Source organism: Ctenopharyngodon idella, chromosome 19 (genome assembly GCF_019924925.1).
Source record: "Ctenopharyngodon idella isolate HZGC_01 chromosome 19, HZGC01, whole genome shotgun sequence".
In the NCBI taxonomy this organism is placed as follows: Eukaryota; Metazoa; Chordata; class Actinopteri; order Cypriniformes; family Xenocyprididae; genus Ctenopharyngodon; species Ctenopharyngodon idella.
Window position 1 is genome coordinate 13,938,086 of NC_067238.1, and position 18,321 is coordinate 13,956,406.

Genomic DNA, 18,321 nt, shown 5'->3' on the forward strand with positions numbered 1-18,321 from the left:
GTAAATAAAAAAACATAAATAATAAACAGAAAGGAATCTCATTTCCAAGTCTAAGTAAGTTTGTGATTTCAATATAAATACACATAAGATAAAAAATATCAACATTAATCCTCACAAGTAAACTTTTTTTTTTGCATCGCTTAAAGGTTTTTAAGACATTTATTAAAATGTATACTTTCATCTAACCAACAACTAGAAAGTCATTAATGTCTGAAAAATATGTATTCATTATTTTGTTGATATTACTGGTACATTATATATATATTTAGCAGACACTTTTATCCAAAGCAATCAAACCAACAATAGGGCAACAGTATGAAAGTGCTGTGACTAGTCCAGTTAGTCTAGCACAATACACGTAGCAAGTTTTTTTTTTTTTTTAAATAAATAAATAGAATAATAATAATAATGAATAGATAGAATAGAAATAGACTAGAATATTATGGGTTAGTAATAATAGGTCGAGTGTTGACGAAAAATATGCGTTTTTAGCCGTTTCTTGAAAATGGCTAAAGACTCAGCAGCTCGTGTTGAGTTAGGCAGGTCATTCCACCATCAGGGCACATCCAGGTATATCCGTGAAAGTGATTTTGTTTTATTTTATTTTATTTTATTTTATTTATTTTGCAATGATGCTTTAGTCAAATTGATTACAAAAGTATTTTGAAATTGCAAATTGTTATTAATATTCTCGATTTCGCCCACCTACTCGCTTCGGCTGCCCCTCCCTTTAATTCCCATTGGCTGATACAATTTCAGGATCGACCAGCTGTTTCTTGTTTTCCCATAACGCGATTGGTCCGAACGACCTGTCGATCAACGGCACTTTGACAGATGGCTCCGCCTTCATCACCGCTACCCTAATACTGACAGGCTACTGTACCCTTTTGTGAACGCCGATTGGCTGATGGCGCTGGTTGTCAAGGCTTAGTGCTTCATTCACCATTTTGCGACTGTAGAGTACCCTGGAACCTCAACGGCTGGACTTTTTCTCATTTGCGGAAGAAAAACATTCTTTGCAAACCCCTTCTCGGGGATTCCATGGTTTTAAAGGCTTGGTTTTCGCATCGACACCATTTCAACGGCACTGTAAATATTCACGGGGTGAGTTGAAACCTTTGATCTGCAGTACTGCAGAGATCTGCCTATATATTTAATGCTGTGTTTTGCCTTTACGTCGCGGATCTATCTACAATGTTTCGCTGTCAGTTTATTTTTCCTTAGTGGATTGTATAAAATGGCGGAGTAAGCATTTTAACATACACACACACACACACACATTAAAAGGGAGGGGTGGAGGTGCACAGTCAGCCTAAAAACTTTTTTTCCTGAAAATATTTGTGTGACACTACAGTTACAGCTTCAACAAACTGCTTTTGTGTATTCGTTTACCTTTCAGGGACTGTCACTTCTTATTTCCATAGTTCTTTACATAAATATAAGGCGATTGTTTTGTTATTTAAACTTGACTATATTATATTAACATTTTCAGTTGCATTCAGTAAATTTAATCCGGATGTTTTCATATTTATAGCCTATAGGCACACATATGAGAAAGATTCTTTGTTTTTTTTTCTCATATTTAATATTGTGGCCACCGTCGCCCTCGATTCAGAAGCCTGAGGGAGACGGGAAACTGCTCTGCGGCCTTGTGTTATGGAGGAGGCCTACGCCACTCGACTGTGTCGTAGGTGGTTGTAAGCGTAGAGTAGGGCACTACGACCAATAAAAGCGCTTGACACAGATACGGCGGTGTACTACTCAGCAAAACTTTCGCAAGTCGACTACAGCAGCACCACTGTTGATGGGAAACAGGGCCTTTACTTTGTTTCGTGGCATTTGTGTTTATTTGGACTCTTGCTGTTGCATGGGAACATTTATTATTGTGCATTGGGCTAGTCAATATAATATTGAATTATTGTAGTTATTTGAAGGGTCAGTGAGTGCAGTGAGCAAGCCAAAAAAGTTAAATGATTGTTTAGTGCATTGCAAATAAACTTTTTTTGCCAATTCTAAAAGTTTTACACAGAAGAAAATATTTATTTAAATTTAATTGATTTATGTATTTCGCAGATATTTCCTCCAAAGTGACTAATATACTATGGTTTGAGTTAAAAAATCATTAAAGTTATACATGAGATTCTCTACATGAAGCGGTCCACCACCAGTGTTGCCAGATTGGGTCGACGATTTCTAGACCAAAACCCACCCAAAACTTTAACTGCAAAAAGGATGTGATGGAATTCTATTGTCATGACAACCAAGGTTTATAAAGACCATTTACCTCCTTAAAACTAAATAATGATGACAAAATAAAATTATAAAAATGAATGAATTTCCCTGCCAGGAGAACAATACAATAGGAAAACGGATCAATACATGGCAAGTACAGTAAAAGAAAATAAGCAACTATGACAAAAATGTTAACAGACTTTAACCCTTGCACACCATAAAAGCCCAAAATTTGTCATTTGTGTTCAAAAAATGAACAACAAATTATAATAATGCGCTTACATTTGTGTTGTGCTTTAACTTCAAACCGAACTACAGTACATCTTTCTTGAAGTACACATTGTAGAACATAATGCAGAACTTTGAGGTCAAAACTGATTAACCATTGATTCAAACCTCTTTCAGCAGCTGTTCGGGGACGAGTATACCAGTGTGCAGTCTGAACAGTTTAAAAGTTGCAGATTTCCTGGTCAGGCCAGTGTGCACATGACGATGGACAAGAGTAGTCCCATATCTAATTTCAATTAAGTCATTTAACTGTGCTCTCAGACTTACAGTTATATTTACACAGAGCCTTCGAATCATCTTCCACCACAGGTTGTAATCCAAGTTTTTAGGTCACTCTCCATTGTAGCTACAATTTATATTTTTGCCACTTTTCACTTAAATATACAGCTACAAGTTCAAAATCTGATCCTTATCGGGTTAAATACCCGTCACTCGTGAATCATCATGTCTGCCTGCTATCGCACTTGATCGGCTAAAAGTTTGGGTTTGTCAGCGACGTCAACACCAACATCAGGCAGACTCTGCAGTGGGCATGTGTGTTTAGTAACGTTTTGATGACTGATTGTATGGAGTACTTGCACACTTGGGTTTTTGTTTGTTAACCAATTAGCCTATAAAATATAAATGTTTGAAAACCTCAAAACGGACCCCATACCATCCCAAATTTTGTCAAAACGATCCCTGTTCACATGGATCCCCGAAAACGAATGCATTATTCTGCCAGGCCAGTAGTTGGCAATGTCACTTTGTAAAGAAACACTACGCGGCTATAGACTGAACACATAATATGCATGTGTACAACGTCACAGTTTTCACAAATTCGCATTTTTGTTGTTTACATGGGAACGATAACGGTATCGTTTTCAAAAAACGTGCACTTTCAAACCTTGCTTTTGTTTTCAGGCTACCAAAACGCCGTTGTCGAGTGAATGAATTGCTAAAACGCATGAAAAGTTTTCAGTTTTTAGCTCAAAATGGTGTCGTGTAAACAGCTCCTTAGCCACTATATTAAGACTGTGTCTTAAGAACTAGTTTGACCAATTTGCAGTTAACAAGGGGTGATCAGTCTAGACCAATGCACCTTTTTACGTAACTGACTGAAATTAGGACCAGTCTTGTGAAAAAATGAGATGACTAACTCTTAGGACTAGTCTAAGAAGTTTATGCAACCGCCTACTGAGCTGGTTTGGGTCCAAAACTTTGATGAGTGCCACGGACATGGGTCGGGTCCAATATTAGTAGCCTTGGGTCACGGGTAGTTTTAAATAAATGTGCTTTTACAGAATGGACCCAAGAAGACTCTTTCTCATATTAAATAATTCTGACAACATTCTTATCCCCCTTCTATGTTTTCAGTCCGTCCGCACTTCTGTGTGTAAATTACCAGTCTCATCAATGTGCATGCAGCAGCGGCGTGTGGTGAGGTGCAACAAAAAGCTTGTGAGCGGCTTATCTACTTGGAATTGCTCATCCAAGCAGAAAAGCGATGTACTGTTGCCAGATATTGATTACAGAAAACCATCTAAATGCAGCTAATGCCAAACTAATCAACTAAATCAAACTAACAAAATTAAACCATAACTGTATATTTTGATGTGTTTGTGAAAATTCACGGAAAACATATTCTCCCACATTTTGACAAATTATAGACTACATTGTCTGGCAACATGGCTTGGGTCTCGGGGCTAATTTTCTTGGGTCTGTCTCAGGTCTATTTTTCTTTCTTAAAAAGTAATTTTTGCCAGTTGGGTTCAGATGGGATGTAATTTGAGTCAATTCAGTCAGGTACAGATCTCATGACCTGAAAAGACATCTAATGAATTGAGTAAAAATCAATAAACAAACAAACAAACAAATAGGCTAAATATGGAATGATGTCAGTATAAAACCCAATTCGGTGGTACTATTGAGACAGAAACTGAGTGCACCTTTAAATAGTATCTTTCATTATTTACACTTTGTGTTATCTTATATGCATTGGAATAGTTTAGTGACCGAAAACTATACTCGCCTACATGCCCAGGCAATAAAAGTCTTAGCAGGTCTTAGTAAAGTGTTTTATGATATAATTTTCTTACTGAAGGTAATATACTGCATATCATATTTGCATGTTGCCTGCAAACTTGTCTTACAGTGCAAATGGCATTGTGGTTACTGTGGTTTCTGCTCACAAGAATGGGACAGTTTTGCACTGCGGACCTATAATGATGTTACATCTTCGTCAATTCAAGCATGCATTGGTTCATCAAAAGAGGTCATTCATGTCCTGACCTTTAACCATAATATAAATTAGATACACGTCCTTAATTTAATTAAAACCAGTCAGTCATATTTTATAGTCATAAACCCTACATTCGGTTTTCGAGATATTCAAAGCTTAAATTTATTCTCATTTGACTACACTGGATTATTTGTACTCTGTAAGGTGTATTTAAACTGGGTTGTAGCTCTATTCAAGTGTCTAAATATATTTATGCAAACATTAATGTTGATAAAATATCTTGATTGGGTTTAAAACACAATCCACACTGTAAGTTTGGAGAGTGAAGAAAAGGGTGTTTTGGTAGGACGAAAAAATGTGTAAGTAGTAATGTGTAAGGGTGGTATTGTACATTGAGATGTTGTAGTGCTGTGACAGGAAGTGAGGACTGTAGGGGTGGATTGCCTTTGTAACGAATGTAAAAAGGTCATTTGAAAGAGCGAGAGAGAGAGAGAGAGAGAGCCTTAGAGTCACAGAAATACCACTGAACAAGGAATTCCCCCGCCTCCTCCGATCCAGCCAAAAAACCAAAGTGTGTGTGTTTTACTTGTCTGGGCAAGCATTTTCCTTTGTGTTCTGTTTTTGTCAAAGTTTTAGCATTAAGTTGTTTTATATCCACTTTGTAAGGCTATGGCCTATTACACGTATGATGTTAGATTAGGCACTAAACCTAAAACATTATCTCCTGTGCTATCTTGCTTTTTAATTATGCTGTATTCTGTACTCCCTATTCTCTATATGGGGATTGCAGTTCTGTATAATGAACTGATCCATCTCATGTGCTGTGTTTCATTACAGGGTTTAATTAAAGAAGGAAAGGATAGTGCAAACAGGAAGAGGCTTGTACAAGAACAGAAGAAAAAGACAGAGAAGGGGCGGGATGCAAGAAGGAAACAGAGTGGAAGATATCGATAGGCTGGGACTTGCAGGAAATCAGGAGGATTAGAGACTATCTTAGAGCAAAAAAAGATGAAGCCCATTAAAAAGCAAGACAGGCGGTCGCCCCCCTCCACTCGTGCCAAGGGAGTTAAGAGGAGGATGGTGGATAGTAGCCCACAGGAAGAGAAGAGAGAAACAGAGGAAATACCCCAAATTTCACCTACCTCTCCCAAGAGACATATCTCCTCAAATTCTGACTCATCACAGGAAGGGCCTTTGAGAAGAAATGGGTCTCCAGAAAAGGAGGGGATCCACAGTGATGGGGTCCTCAATATAGCAGTGGATTTTGGGAAGACGGATGAACCCCCCGGGAGCTCCAAGTCTGGCGGAACACAGAGTGACAGTAACAGTAGCACGACCAGCGCCAGCAATAGCCCCAACCCTTCGTCTAGTCGTAAGACGGCCACTTTTAAGGCCCGCGTGCCCAAGAAGAAGTACACCTCGGAGCACTATGCCGGAAACCATGGCAATGCCAGCACTCCCAGCACACCCCCACAGAGCAGCAACAGCTCTTACAATAGTACTGGTGCTAACCAGGTCCCAGCTGCCTCTGCTGCACACACAGACCCACACAGTCAAACCCAGCAGGCTGTAGACAGCATCGCTGAGTATGGACACAACAATGTAATGGGGCCCACAGGTAGAACTGCAGGTGAGTGCGGAGAGAAGGATGGGACGAGCGTATCCAGCCCACAGCGTTGCTCCTCAACCGATACGGCCAGCGAACACTCGACTGACCTAGAAGTGACAGCTTCAGGACGTGATTCTCACTCCAACTCCCAAAAGCCACAAGCACATAGCAGTTCAACACCCTCACAGGAGAGCCTGTCATCTGGGTTAGCTGGAGTCCTCGCCAAAGGTCTTAAGAATCAGAGAGTTCTGGCCCGACAGGGTCCCAGATTAGGGGAAGGCTGGCCTCACGATCGGGGTCGGGATATGTCAGGAGTGTTTCGCGCTGGCGTCGTACGGAGAGTTAGTGAGTCGCATGGGAGTGTGGAGGTGCAGCTAAATGGAGAAAAGACCATATGCAAGTACCCTTTTCGAGTGACTACTGATTCTGTTGACCTCATTCTAGATGCGTCACCTCCTGGTGTGGCCCCGGTGGCTATAGGCACACAAGTCTGCATCCCCTTTAGAGGAGGTGATGAGGGCAGCGAGGGAGCGCAACAGTGGTACAGAGAAGGTGTAATCACTCAAGTAGATCAACATCCAGCTGTATCTTTCCCATACCGTGTCCAGCTACGGGAGGATCTATCTGATGAGAGAAAAGAGATGAGACATGGAGAAGATGACGGAAGGGCCATCAGTGCTCAGGCCGTTTGGGTATCACGACAAAATCTTCGCCTCCTGGTTCCTCCTTGGGACCTAGAGCCACCTCAGCCAGCAGAGCCAGGGATTGATGGTAGGAGGGTAAGAGAACGAGAGTGGGAGGAAAGAGAGGACATGGAGGTGTTTCGACTGACAGCGTTAAAAGTTCAGAGTTTGTTGCACCCTGTGACTGTACCTTTCACCTCATCCCATTCTTCGTCTTCTGCCATTAACACTGCCATCACGTCTGTACTCAGTGTAGCCCCAAACAGAGACTATGATCATCACAGAGAGAAGGATCAGGAAAGAGACCTGCATAGGCACTTAGAGAGAGAAAGGGAACAAGATCGAGAAAGGGAGAGGCACAAGCATCATCCTCTTCATCCATCCACCCCAGAGGAGGACATGGAGGTCAGCCGTCTCAGTCAGCTAAGGGATGGCGGCATCACTGCAGCCATGAGCAGCAAAGCTCTTGGGGTTTCTTCTCAGCATCGGCACATTCTTTCTAAACCGAACTACCTCAGCCCTGGGAGAGGGCTTAGCACCCCAATTGCACCCCATCTGCCTCTTGCTCCTCACCCAAATCACCCCACTATGCTCCTGGGCCTAGATTCAGCTACAGGTGCTGCAGTCATCTCCTCCACACCCCAGCTTCCTCCCTTGCCCCCAAGCTCTTCTCGAGGCTCCCTGGACAAGACCCCCAGCTCCAACTCACATGGTGCATCAGGGGGTGGCTCTGGATCCTCGTCCTCTTCGTCACGTTCTCGCACACCCCTCACAGCCGCTCAACAGAAGTACAAGAAGGGCGACGTAGTATGCACCCCTACAGGCATCCGCAAGAAGTTCAACGGCAAGCAGTGGCGCAGACTGTGCTCACGTGAAGGCTGTTCGAAGGAGTCACAGCGTCGCGGCTACTGCTCACGGCATCTCTCCATGCGCACCAAGGAGATGGAAGCCGGAGGCGGGGTGGGCAGAGAAAGAAGTGGCGCCAGTAGCACGGGCACTCTCACACCTGACCTTCGTTTAGGTGGACGCACCAGCAGCGAGTATGACTGGGACGACAACTCACGAGACAGCAGTGAAGCAAGCAGTCGTGGCGGGGACTCTCGACCACGTCTGGTGATGACCTCTCTCATACCGCAAGAACTGCCACGTGAACTGTCCCGCTTTGACTTTGATGAGTGCGAGGCTGCAAATATGCTGGTCTCACTTGGCAGCTCTCGCTCATGCACACCCTCATGCACACCCTCATACTCACCTGTGTCCAATCAGTCACCATTCTCCCCTGCGCCTTCCCCCTCACCCACACTATTTGGCTTCCGCCCAGCTAATTTCAGCCCCATCACAGCACCTTCACCTCTGACTCCTCGCCGCCCTCGCCACCTCAGTGGCACAAAGATCCCGGGCACCCCCAGCACAGAACGTGAGCGCCACATCTCTGGCATTGTGCCCACTTTTCAGACCAATCTGACGTTTACTGTGCCCATGAGCCCTAGTAAACGTAAGCTGGATGCCCCACCACCCCCGTTGCCCATTGCATCAGACTATGCGAAATCTGATCCCCAACTCAATGACCCCGGCCTCAGCCTCAACGCAGCATTCAGGGTTCTATCGCCCCAAAGCCAGCCTACAACCCCCTCTTCTCTCTCATTCCCTCGACAGAGGAGTGTCACAAGTCGACCCTCATCCTCTGCCGCCTCCACTCCACCCCCTATGCTGGTTTCTCCCACACCACCCTCACCCCTGCCTCAAGATCCCAGCTCACGTCGTATCGTTCCCCTACGCGATTCGCCTGTCATTGTTCGTAACCCAGATGTGCCATTGGCAAAATTCAGTGATAGTCCCCTGAGCCGTAGAGCAAGCTCACGCTCAAGGGAGCACAGCCAGCCTCCTCACCATGCTGCGGGTCTCCAGGCCCCTGTTCCCATTAATGGCGCTGCCACCAATGGAGCTGTTCTCCTCCGCAATCCTGCTCCCACCTTAGTCCTGGTGACCTCCTCTCAGCCATTGACACCGGTGGCTCCTGGACATCCCGCCCATTCAAATTCTTCCGCTTTAAATGTGTCCACCTCTAATGCAACCACTGGACCTGTCCTTGCGATATCTGGCTTAGGAAGTAAAGAGCAAGAGAGGAAGTCAGGTGGCCATGCGGATGCAGGTGGTGCTCTCCCACAGCCGGTGGCTTGCCATCCTTCACCCACCGCCCTGTTGCCCCTCATCCTGCCAGCCGAGTCCCCTCACCCTGCTCCTCGCAAAGATATCATCATGGGACGACCTGGCACTGGTAAGAATCATGAAAGATAAATAAACTCCAATTAGAACACTAGTATATATTATTACTAATTATATTTGATCACAATTAGGGTTGGGAACCGAGAACCGGTTCTCATCCGGAACCGGTGGTGTTTTTTGAAAAGAACCGGAACATTGCAAGATTTCTAAGTTTCGGTTCTGAAAACGGTTCTGGTGTGATGGGTGGGCGAATTGCGGGGAGCGTATCCTTTAATAGAGACATCTCACATCATGAATATTATAGCAATGAATGCACTGAAAATCCCTCGCGCTACTCATATACGTCAGATTTCAATGCAGAGAGAGAGAGAGAAAGAGGTGCCCAAAGCTGCACGATTAATCTTTAAAAGATTGCGTTCTCGATTTCATCACCCACATGATCTAATTCCTAAATGACAATGATTCGCCTGTGTATATTAAACCTTTGACAAAAATAAAATCGCGACATTCAAATCTGCGTTCGCGCTGCCGTTGATCTAAAGAGAGTTGTCATGTGTAGATATAAACAGCTTCACAAACAATATTTTCAAACGCACATTATTTCTGTGTGACAAATAGGCCTATTCCAGTTATAACAGAAGTTTACAAAAGTTTATTATTCAGATAGAAACGTTGGTGTTTATGTATAATAAATTACCTTCTGAAAATAACTGGACTTCAAACAACGACTGTATCGATTGCATTGTTACGACACTAGGTGGCAATAAATTACTGTTAAAAATGTGTCTATCACTGAATCATTTTTTCAGAAACAAGTCTTTATGAATCCAACTTACAAAAATATTCTGTTTCATCTGTCTGAATTTTACATGTGTGTTCAAGCATCTTATCTAATTTGTGGTAACACTTTACAATAAGGTTCATTTATGAACTAACCATGAGTGATACATTTGTTACTGTATTTGTTAATCTTTGTTAATGTTAGTTAATGAAAATAAAGCCATTCATAGTTTGTTCATGTTACTTCACAGTGCATTAACTAATGTTAACAAATACAACTCTTGATTTTAATAATGTATTAGTAAATGTTGAAATTAACATTAATAAATGCTGTAGAAATGCAGTCATTATTAGTTCATGTTAATGTAGTTAACTTATTTTAACTAATGAACCTTATTGTAAAGTGTTAGCGAATTTGTTGAGATTTTATTCTGTTAAATTCATTTTACAAGAATAATAAACACAAAAAGGACTGTTTGAGTCGAGTATTGTGCATTTTTTGCCTTACTACTATTTTTTATTAGTTGTTTAATTATTTTAATTGAACCGGAACCGGAACCGGAATTGTTAGGCAGAACCGGAATCGGAACCGGAACCGGAAAATTTCTCACGATTCCCAACCCTAATCACCATAGTCATCCACAGAGTTATGGTATGTAAAATAATTTTAAAAAGTGAGTGTGCTAACTTTTTTTCATTTGTACCGTTCAAAAGTTTAGGGTATAATAAGGTGTAATCAATATATATAATAATTATTATTTTTTTAAAATAAATTGAAGGGGTCATGAACTGCATTTTTTTTTTATAATGTTCTCTGAGGTCCACTTATAATGTTATCAAGATTTTTACATCAAAAAACATCCTAATTTAGAATTAATAAGCTATTTTCTATCCTGTTTTTGACCCTCTCCTTTGAACACTCCGTTTTGATGGGCGTGCTGCATTCAAGACTTGGAAGTAAATGCCCACTGCTATGATTGGGTAACAGTTTTGCATATTAAAATAAGTAAGTACTTGGAGTTACCACAGTTATAATTGCCAAAGGATGACTTACGGTGTTTTGTTTAAACGGAATAATGAATGAATGTGCCATCGTTTGTCGCACTGTCGTTTTTATTGGCTATTTATAGTTCATCCTTATCGATAAAGTGAAAAACGTATACGTTGTCATTTGCAGTGTCGTGTTTTAAATAAAATGAAACGTGTTGTAATATCTTACTGATAACAAAACAGAAGAACTTGCTCACTGAAGCTTTTATTCAGGATTACAGTGAATAGCTTGGATAAAAAAAATAGGCAAAGCAGCGTTTTTTTCTTCCGTATTCGGATATCCCCCGCATTAACACTAAAATGCCGAAGCAAAGGAAAGAACAGCAAATCACAACTGTCATAACTATTCACTGTTTGACTGTGGCGCTACAGTATAAATACTCAGTACATGTCAAACGTTCTGTAACAGACAAAGCAATAGTGACACATGGTAAAATGATGCAGAAGTAGGCATTGATCTGGTGGTCTTCGTCGCAATATGATGTAATGTGACAAAGTCTGAAACGAGTCATTCCCTGTTGAAAAATCCAGCATTGCTGGTCACCAGCATAAGGTATGTTTTGCATGCTGGGACCAAAAAGGGATGCTGGTTTCTGGTCCCCAGCATGGGAAGCGAGAGTGCTGGTGGACCTGCTACACCCAGCTCAGTTTCGCTTGTGAACACAGCATGACTATGGAGGCCCACCAGCTAGACCAGCACTATACTAGCTCTAACCAGCATTAAACCAGCCTGGACCAACATAGAATCCATGCTGGTGTATGCTGGATTTTTCAGCAGGGTTTTCTGAGCTTGGTTTCAATAAAAAGCTGTTTTTGGACCAACAATGAAGTTTTGAGTTCTGAAACTTACAGGATATTTTAATACAAGGACCTCTTATACGTCAAAAGATCAAGGAAAATTTGATTTCTCAATTCATGACCCCTTTAATACTTTTATTCAGCAATGCATTTGATCAATGCATTAAATTAATAAAAAGTGACAATAAATATATTTATAATGTTACAAAAGATTTCTATTTCAAATAAATGCTGTTCTTTTGAGCTTTCTAAATCCTGAAAAAAATATATCAGTCAAAGTTCTTTCTTTTGCTTATTTTTTTTCTCCTGAAAAAGATGTCTAGTTTTGTGAGATGGAGGACACAAACAAACACTTTCCATTTCCTATTAGACTGGCAAACTGTAAAAATAAGGGGGACTCAGAGCGACTTTGGTATGCTGGTCAGCAGCAGGTGTGTTTGGGTGTGTGTAGTGAAGAATGCCCCTGTGCTTTCAGGGTCAGTGTTTCTTTAGACAGTTGCAGCATGTCTGAAATGATACACAGGAACTTGCCCAGACATGCACGGCTAGAGGGTGATTGGAGTGCCCTGATACTCATGAGTACTTAAATTGAGATACAATGACAGATGCCTAGGACATGATACACACTTTCTTAGTTTTCACCCATCATTGATATGCAGACATATGCATATGAATGGCTTTCATTCAAGTTCAATCTGACACAGAGAGGTGCTGTTTCAACAGTTCCCTCTTAAGAGAACAGAGAGGCTGTAGGTTTTCCAAAACAATCATGTGTATATATAAAAGGTTTGTCTGTTTCTGCATTTAGTTTGGACCAACGTGGAGCCCCGCTCTGTGCCAGTGTTTGCGTGGCATTCATTGGTTCCTTTTCTGGAGACCAGCCAAACAAAAATGTCCACGCAGCCTGCAGATGGCCAAACACTTGTAAATCAGAGCAAAGGTAACATTTGATAGAAAAATGGAACACTATCATTTGAAATTGCAACATTTTCTTGTATGACACTGCATTGAATATCCACAAAACTGCATTTAGAATATACATTGATGTTTTGAAACTGAATAAACTTGCAGAACCTCGCTGTGGAGTTGCCCTTGTTACTGAAGGACTTGTTGACCATCCAGCATCAGAGAGAGGTTCTCCATCTTGCCCCCCTCCTTCTGCTGAAGACCCACCTGTGGAGAGAGAAGGAGGCGACAGTGAGACCGAGAGTGATGCTGACGACCTGTAAATATCTGTTTGCATCTCATCTCAATGTATTAATGGGGGGGGGATATTTTTTTTTTCAAATAAAATATTTTCCCCATAAAATATGTATGTTATGATATATTTAATTATGAACCAATTTAAAAAAAAAAAAAAAAAAATTGTAATCTGCCTTTATCACCCACACCTATCAGCCGCAGCCAAAAGCATTGGCAGTGACATTAATTTTGTGTTCCGCAAAGTTTGCTGCTTCAGTATTTGTAGATTATTTTTTCACGTTTCTATGGTATACTCGAAAACGATGATAAGCATTTCATAAGTTTTAAAGGCATTTATTGGCAAAAACATTGAATATATGCAAAGAGTCAGTATTTACAGTGTTGACCCTTCTTCTTCATAACCTCTGCAATTCGCTCTGGCATTCTGGATATCAGCTTCTTGGCCAAATCCTGTCTGATGATGATTCATTCTTGCATTATTAGTGCTCAGAGTTGATCACAATTTGTGGACTTCTGCTTGTCCTCTGGCCTTTTGAGGACTGACTACAGGTTCTTTATGGGATTGAGATCTGGGGAGTTGCATGGCCATGGATCCAAAATTTCAATGTGATGATCTCTGAGCCACTTCATTCTCTCTTGCCTTGTGACATGGTGCTCCATCATGCTGGAAAATGCACACGGATCATCACCAAATTGCTCCTGGGTTGTTAAGAGAAGTTGCTCTTGCAGGAAGTTTTGATACCATTATTTATTCATGGCAGTGTTTTTGGGCAGAATTGTGAGAGAGCCCACTCCTTTGGGTGAAAAGCAACCCCCCACATATGGACTCTGTCTGTGACACAGGACTCATGGTAGCGTTTACCTTTTCTTCTCTGGACATTCGATTTTTCAGATGTCCCAACAGCCTTCTGCTATCTAATCCTTGTGCTTCGTGCAGAATTTCAGTCTGTCCTTGTTTTTCTTGGAGAGAAGTGGCTTCTTTGCTTCCCTTCTTGACACCATCCCATTGTCCAAAAGTCTTGGCCTCACTGTGCGTGCAGATTCATCACACCCATGATGATCGCTGCACATCTTTCTTCGGAGGCAACCATTGCTAACACTAGAACACAATCATAGGAAGTGCTTCTTCCCTCCTTTTTATAGCAATCAGTCTGCTTTTATAATCCAATCAAAATGATAGAGTGAAGTCACCTGACTAGTACTTATTCACACTTTCCCATGTGCTGATGATGTGATTAGTGAAAGGATTTTAGCTGGGCCAAAAAACTGTGAAATTCTGTTTTTTTGTTATGAAGTTCATTTTCTTGGCCAGTGAAGCTTTTTACAATGATTTAAATGTATCTGATCACTCTGCAACAAACTTTGCGAAACACAAAATTTACGTCACTGCCAACACTTTTGGCCATGGCTATACTATATATTCAAATATTTACCTCGTTAGAAAGGCCACCCCTACAAATAAAAATTATTTCCACCTCAGTAAAACATTTTGAGACAAAGTTAACTCTGATTCTTTTTTGCACACTTTTTTTCTCTTAAATTTTTGCTTATTTTTTTTTATGTAATTTTTTTTTTTTAAATTGTTTTTCAGGTTTTTTCCAGGTGTAGCTCAAGACCCTGCTCCATCCACCAGCCCAGCAAAAAGGCGTACACAATCTCTCAGTGCACTCCCAAAAGATGGTGACAAGAAGGTAAGTTTCAGCCTTCTATTCTTGTTAGAGTCTTCATTCTGAGATTTTGTCCTAGTCAGCTACAATAGTGACATACAATAAGAAATTTTGTCATTTGCTTGGTTTCCTTTGAGTAGTACTGGGCAGCCTCACCACTTTTCTTTTAGTGAGGACAGAAAAGTAACCCCAGACACTTGTCAGGGGGTTCAGGCTACAATTAAGCATTGTAACCAATAATTTCCATTATTATCTTCTGTGCTATACAGATGTACACTTATCATTTCTCCTCTCTTTCTGTCTCTCTCTCTCTCTCTCAAACCTATACAAAGAGGGAGAAGGACCACATCAGACGGCCAATGAACGCTTTTATGATCTTTAGTAAGAGGCACCGTGCACTGGTCCATCAGCGGCACCCCAACCAAGACAACCGCACTGTCAGTAAAATACTAGGCGAGTGGTGGTATGCGTTGGGACCCAAAGAGAAGCAGAAGTATCATGATCTTGCCTTCCAGGTACAGTCAGACTCATGAAATATTGCACAAGAGGAAAATATAATGCCAGTCTGTCATCACATTTTTTTTATAACATGGACTTGCATTTGAATTAGTGGTAGACCGATAACAGTTTTACAGCGGTCAATATACATTACGTACTGTAAATGCAAATATTTGGAAGGCACTGTAGTTGATGACCAGTTTAATGCCAATATGCACTACCGTTCAAAAGTTTGACTTGGTAAGATTTTTTAATGTTTTTGAAACATCTCGCTTTTGTTTTCTTATGCTTATCAAGGCATCTTGTATCTATAATACAGTAAAACAGTAATACTGAGAAATATTATTATAATTTTTCTGTTTTAATATATTTTCCAAATGTAATTTATTTCTGTGATGGCAAAGTTGAATTTTCAGCATCCTTCAAAAATCATTATTTGCTGATTTGATGATCAACAAACATTATTATCAATGTTGAAAACAGTTGTGTTACTTAATATTTTAGTGGAAACCATGATACATTTTTTCAGGATTCTTTGAGGAATAGAAAGTCCTAAAGAACAGCATTTTTATAACAATGTAAAAGTCTTTACCATCTTTAGCATCCTTGCTAAATAAAATTCTTTTGCTAAATATGTTTGCTTTAAAAAAAATTAAATAAAAAACAAACAAAAAAATCTACTAACCACGTTTGAACAGTAGTTCATAATTTAATAATATTGTTTAGTAATGATACATTTATAAAATTAAATGATTATAGATTTAAAACATTTTGCATTTACATTACATTCATGTAAAAATAATAGAAATCAGATTATGTGCATGATCCAAGTGTTGTACATTTTGAAAGTCTTTATTTATTTAGCCTGTTACTTTATTTGTAACTCTTAAGTTTCATACTCATGTTCTCTTTTAGGTGAAGGAGGCTCATTTCCGGGCTCACCCTGATTGGAAATGGTGCAACAAGGACAGGAGGAAGTCCCTGTCTGAGGGCAGGGGAACTCCAGGGGCCAAAGAAGCTCGCGAGCGCAGCGTGTCTGAAAGCACAGGTCCGTGTGGGTGTTTGTTTATATGCGTGGGAGTTTGTTGGTCTTGTGAAACTATGAGTGCATAGTAGTGTGAAACACAACTGATGTAGAGTTAACCTTCTTTGTCTCCTCAGAGGCCCATTCCATCTCTCAGGGGGCAGACCACAAAGGAGCAGGGCCCAGCTGGACTTCCCCTCGATCTGACAGTCACGGAGGATCAGTGGGTGGGCAGCTTCAACGACCTCGCGCTTTTTCCCAGAGCGCTGTGCATTCTCTGGAGAGGAGGGAGCAGGAGAGAGAGCTGGACAGTGCGGGTCTGTTTCCGTCCCGCCCCTCTGCTCACCCTCAACGCCCAAGTGAGGATGTGACCAGTGATGAAGAGCATATGGTGATCTGTGAAGAGGGGGATGATGATGTCATAGGTAAAATCCATGCATTATATACATCTTTGTCAATATGATACCTAGCAACAACCCAGAACACCTTCTGCAATGTCCTAGCCGAACTCCCTAGTATCATTATTGCATGCTTTGCATATGCAAACACCACTAATAGTTTCTTCAGAAAAGTAAAAACTTTATAACTAATGATCTGTCAAGCATTATATATTGTATTCATTTCATAAACCTCACTTTTTATACTGGAGGGTCTGGATCTGTTGAAAACCCCTGATCTGTAGATAATGCTGTTATCTGTGGAACGTACCCACCATCAGGAAATTTTGTTTTGATGTTACAAGTGTTTTGCGTTCCATTATCATTGTCTCATTATTAGTCAGTCCTGTGACTGATTCTTGAATCTGTGTCTCCCACGAGCTCTGTGTTCTCTGATGCACCACCACCATCCAAACATCATGAATTGATTTTTGGAAAGGCAAAATCTCCTCACTGCTCAGATTTCTCAGTCCCGTGAGTGTGAGATATGCAAGCCCTGGTCTCACAGCTAACGTGTGATTCCTTCGCAGAAGACTCGTTTGCAGACGGCTCCATTGACCTGAAGTGTAAAGAGAGAGTGACAGACAGTGATGACGAAAACGACCATGCAGATGAGGCCGACAGCAAGGTAACACTTAATACATCACATGGGTAGTTGGTATCATGACAATCCCACAGTGTTCATTGCTGAACTAAAACTATTAAAATAGGTTCGGTTTGATTGTTATACATGCCGTTTTTGTTGTTGACATTTTTAAATTAAAGGATTAGTTCACCTCAGAATTAAAATTTCCTGATAATGTCATCCAAGATGTTTGAGGAAAACATTCCAGGATTTTTTTTTTCATATAGTGGACTTCACTGGGGTACAACGGGTCCAAATTGCAGTTTCAGTGCAGCTTTAAAGGGCTCTTATATGAGGGGCTCTGCTCCCAGCTGAGGACTAAAGGTCTTATCTAGTGAAACGATTGGTCATTTTCTAAAAAAATAAAAATGATATACTTTTTAACCACAAATGCTCATCTTGCACTAGCTCTGCAATCTGCCACGCATTACGTAATCATGTTAGAAAGGTCACACAGAAGTACCGCGGTATAGGGTGAAAAACTCCAACTCATTTTCTCCTCCAACTTCAAAATTTTTTTTTGGTAAAGGCTGTTTGACTTTGTCTTTGCACGTTCACTTTGTAAACATGCAATGTTTATTCTTTAAAAATTTCACTTTCCCATTATAAATTTGTGCAAGTTATAAGCTAAAGTCTTGATGTTTGAAAAATGTCAGTTATTCGCCTACTAACCTCATCCAGCTGTGATATATTGTCTAGAACAAAGTTAATGTTTGTATTTCATTGGTGAAAGGACTTTAGATCGCTTGTTAAGGAATATGCTTTAAATTAGATAAGCCTCATTACCACAGCAACAGAAATGATATTTGTTCTCATCTAATTATTATTTATAAAACCAGATTATTTCAGCATCTCTGTATTTGTTTGCCTGGTAAGTAACTACTATTTCTTCAGGGTTTACTCTTGAGGTTTTCCACGCCAATGGATATATCCACAAGGCAGCAGATGTTGTTCCTTTTCTAAGATGGTTCACTGACCAA

General features: G+C 40.8%; 1 protein-coding gene across 3 annotated transcripts in view; it reads left to right on the forward strand.

Annotated features, from left to right (window-relative positions):
* Window positions 1–890: 890 nt before the first annotated feature.
* cica (capicua transcriptional repressor a) overlaps window positions 891–18,321 on the forward strand; it is a 31,112-nt gene continuing 13,681 nt past the window's right edge. Inside the window, exons 1-10 of one of the 3 annotated variants that reach the window (XM_051872981.1) lie at window positions 891–1,104; window positions 5,579–9,311; window positions 10,989–11,045; window positions 12,696–12,827; window positions 12,959–13,112; window positions 14,682–14,781; window positions 15,090–15,272; window positions 16,171–16,303; window positions 16,417–16,704; window positions 17,247–17,344. In XM_051872981.1, coding sequence (XP_051728941.1) covers window positions 5,750–9,311; window positions 10,989–11,045; window positions 12,696–12,827; window positions 12,959–13,112; window positions 14,682–14,781; window positions 15,090–15,272; window positions 16,171–16,303; window positions 16,417–16,704; window positions 17,247–17,344 — 4,707 coding nt within the window. In that variant the 5' untranslated portion in view covers window positions 891–1,104; window positions 5,579–5,749. The remainder of the gene's footprint in view (window positions 1,105–5,578; window positions 9,312–10,988; window positions 11,046–12,695; window positions 12,828–12,958; window positions 13,113–14,681; window positions 14,782–15,089; window positions 15,273–16,170; window positions 16,304–16,416; window positions 16,705–17,246; window positions 17,345–18,321) is intronic. The other 2 variants (XM_051872982.1, XM_051872983.1) reach the window with 2 other exon arrangements.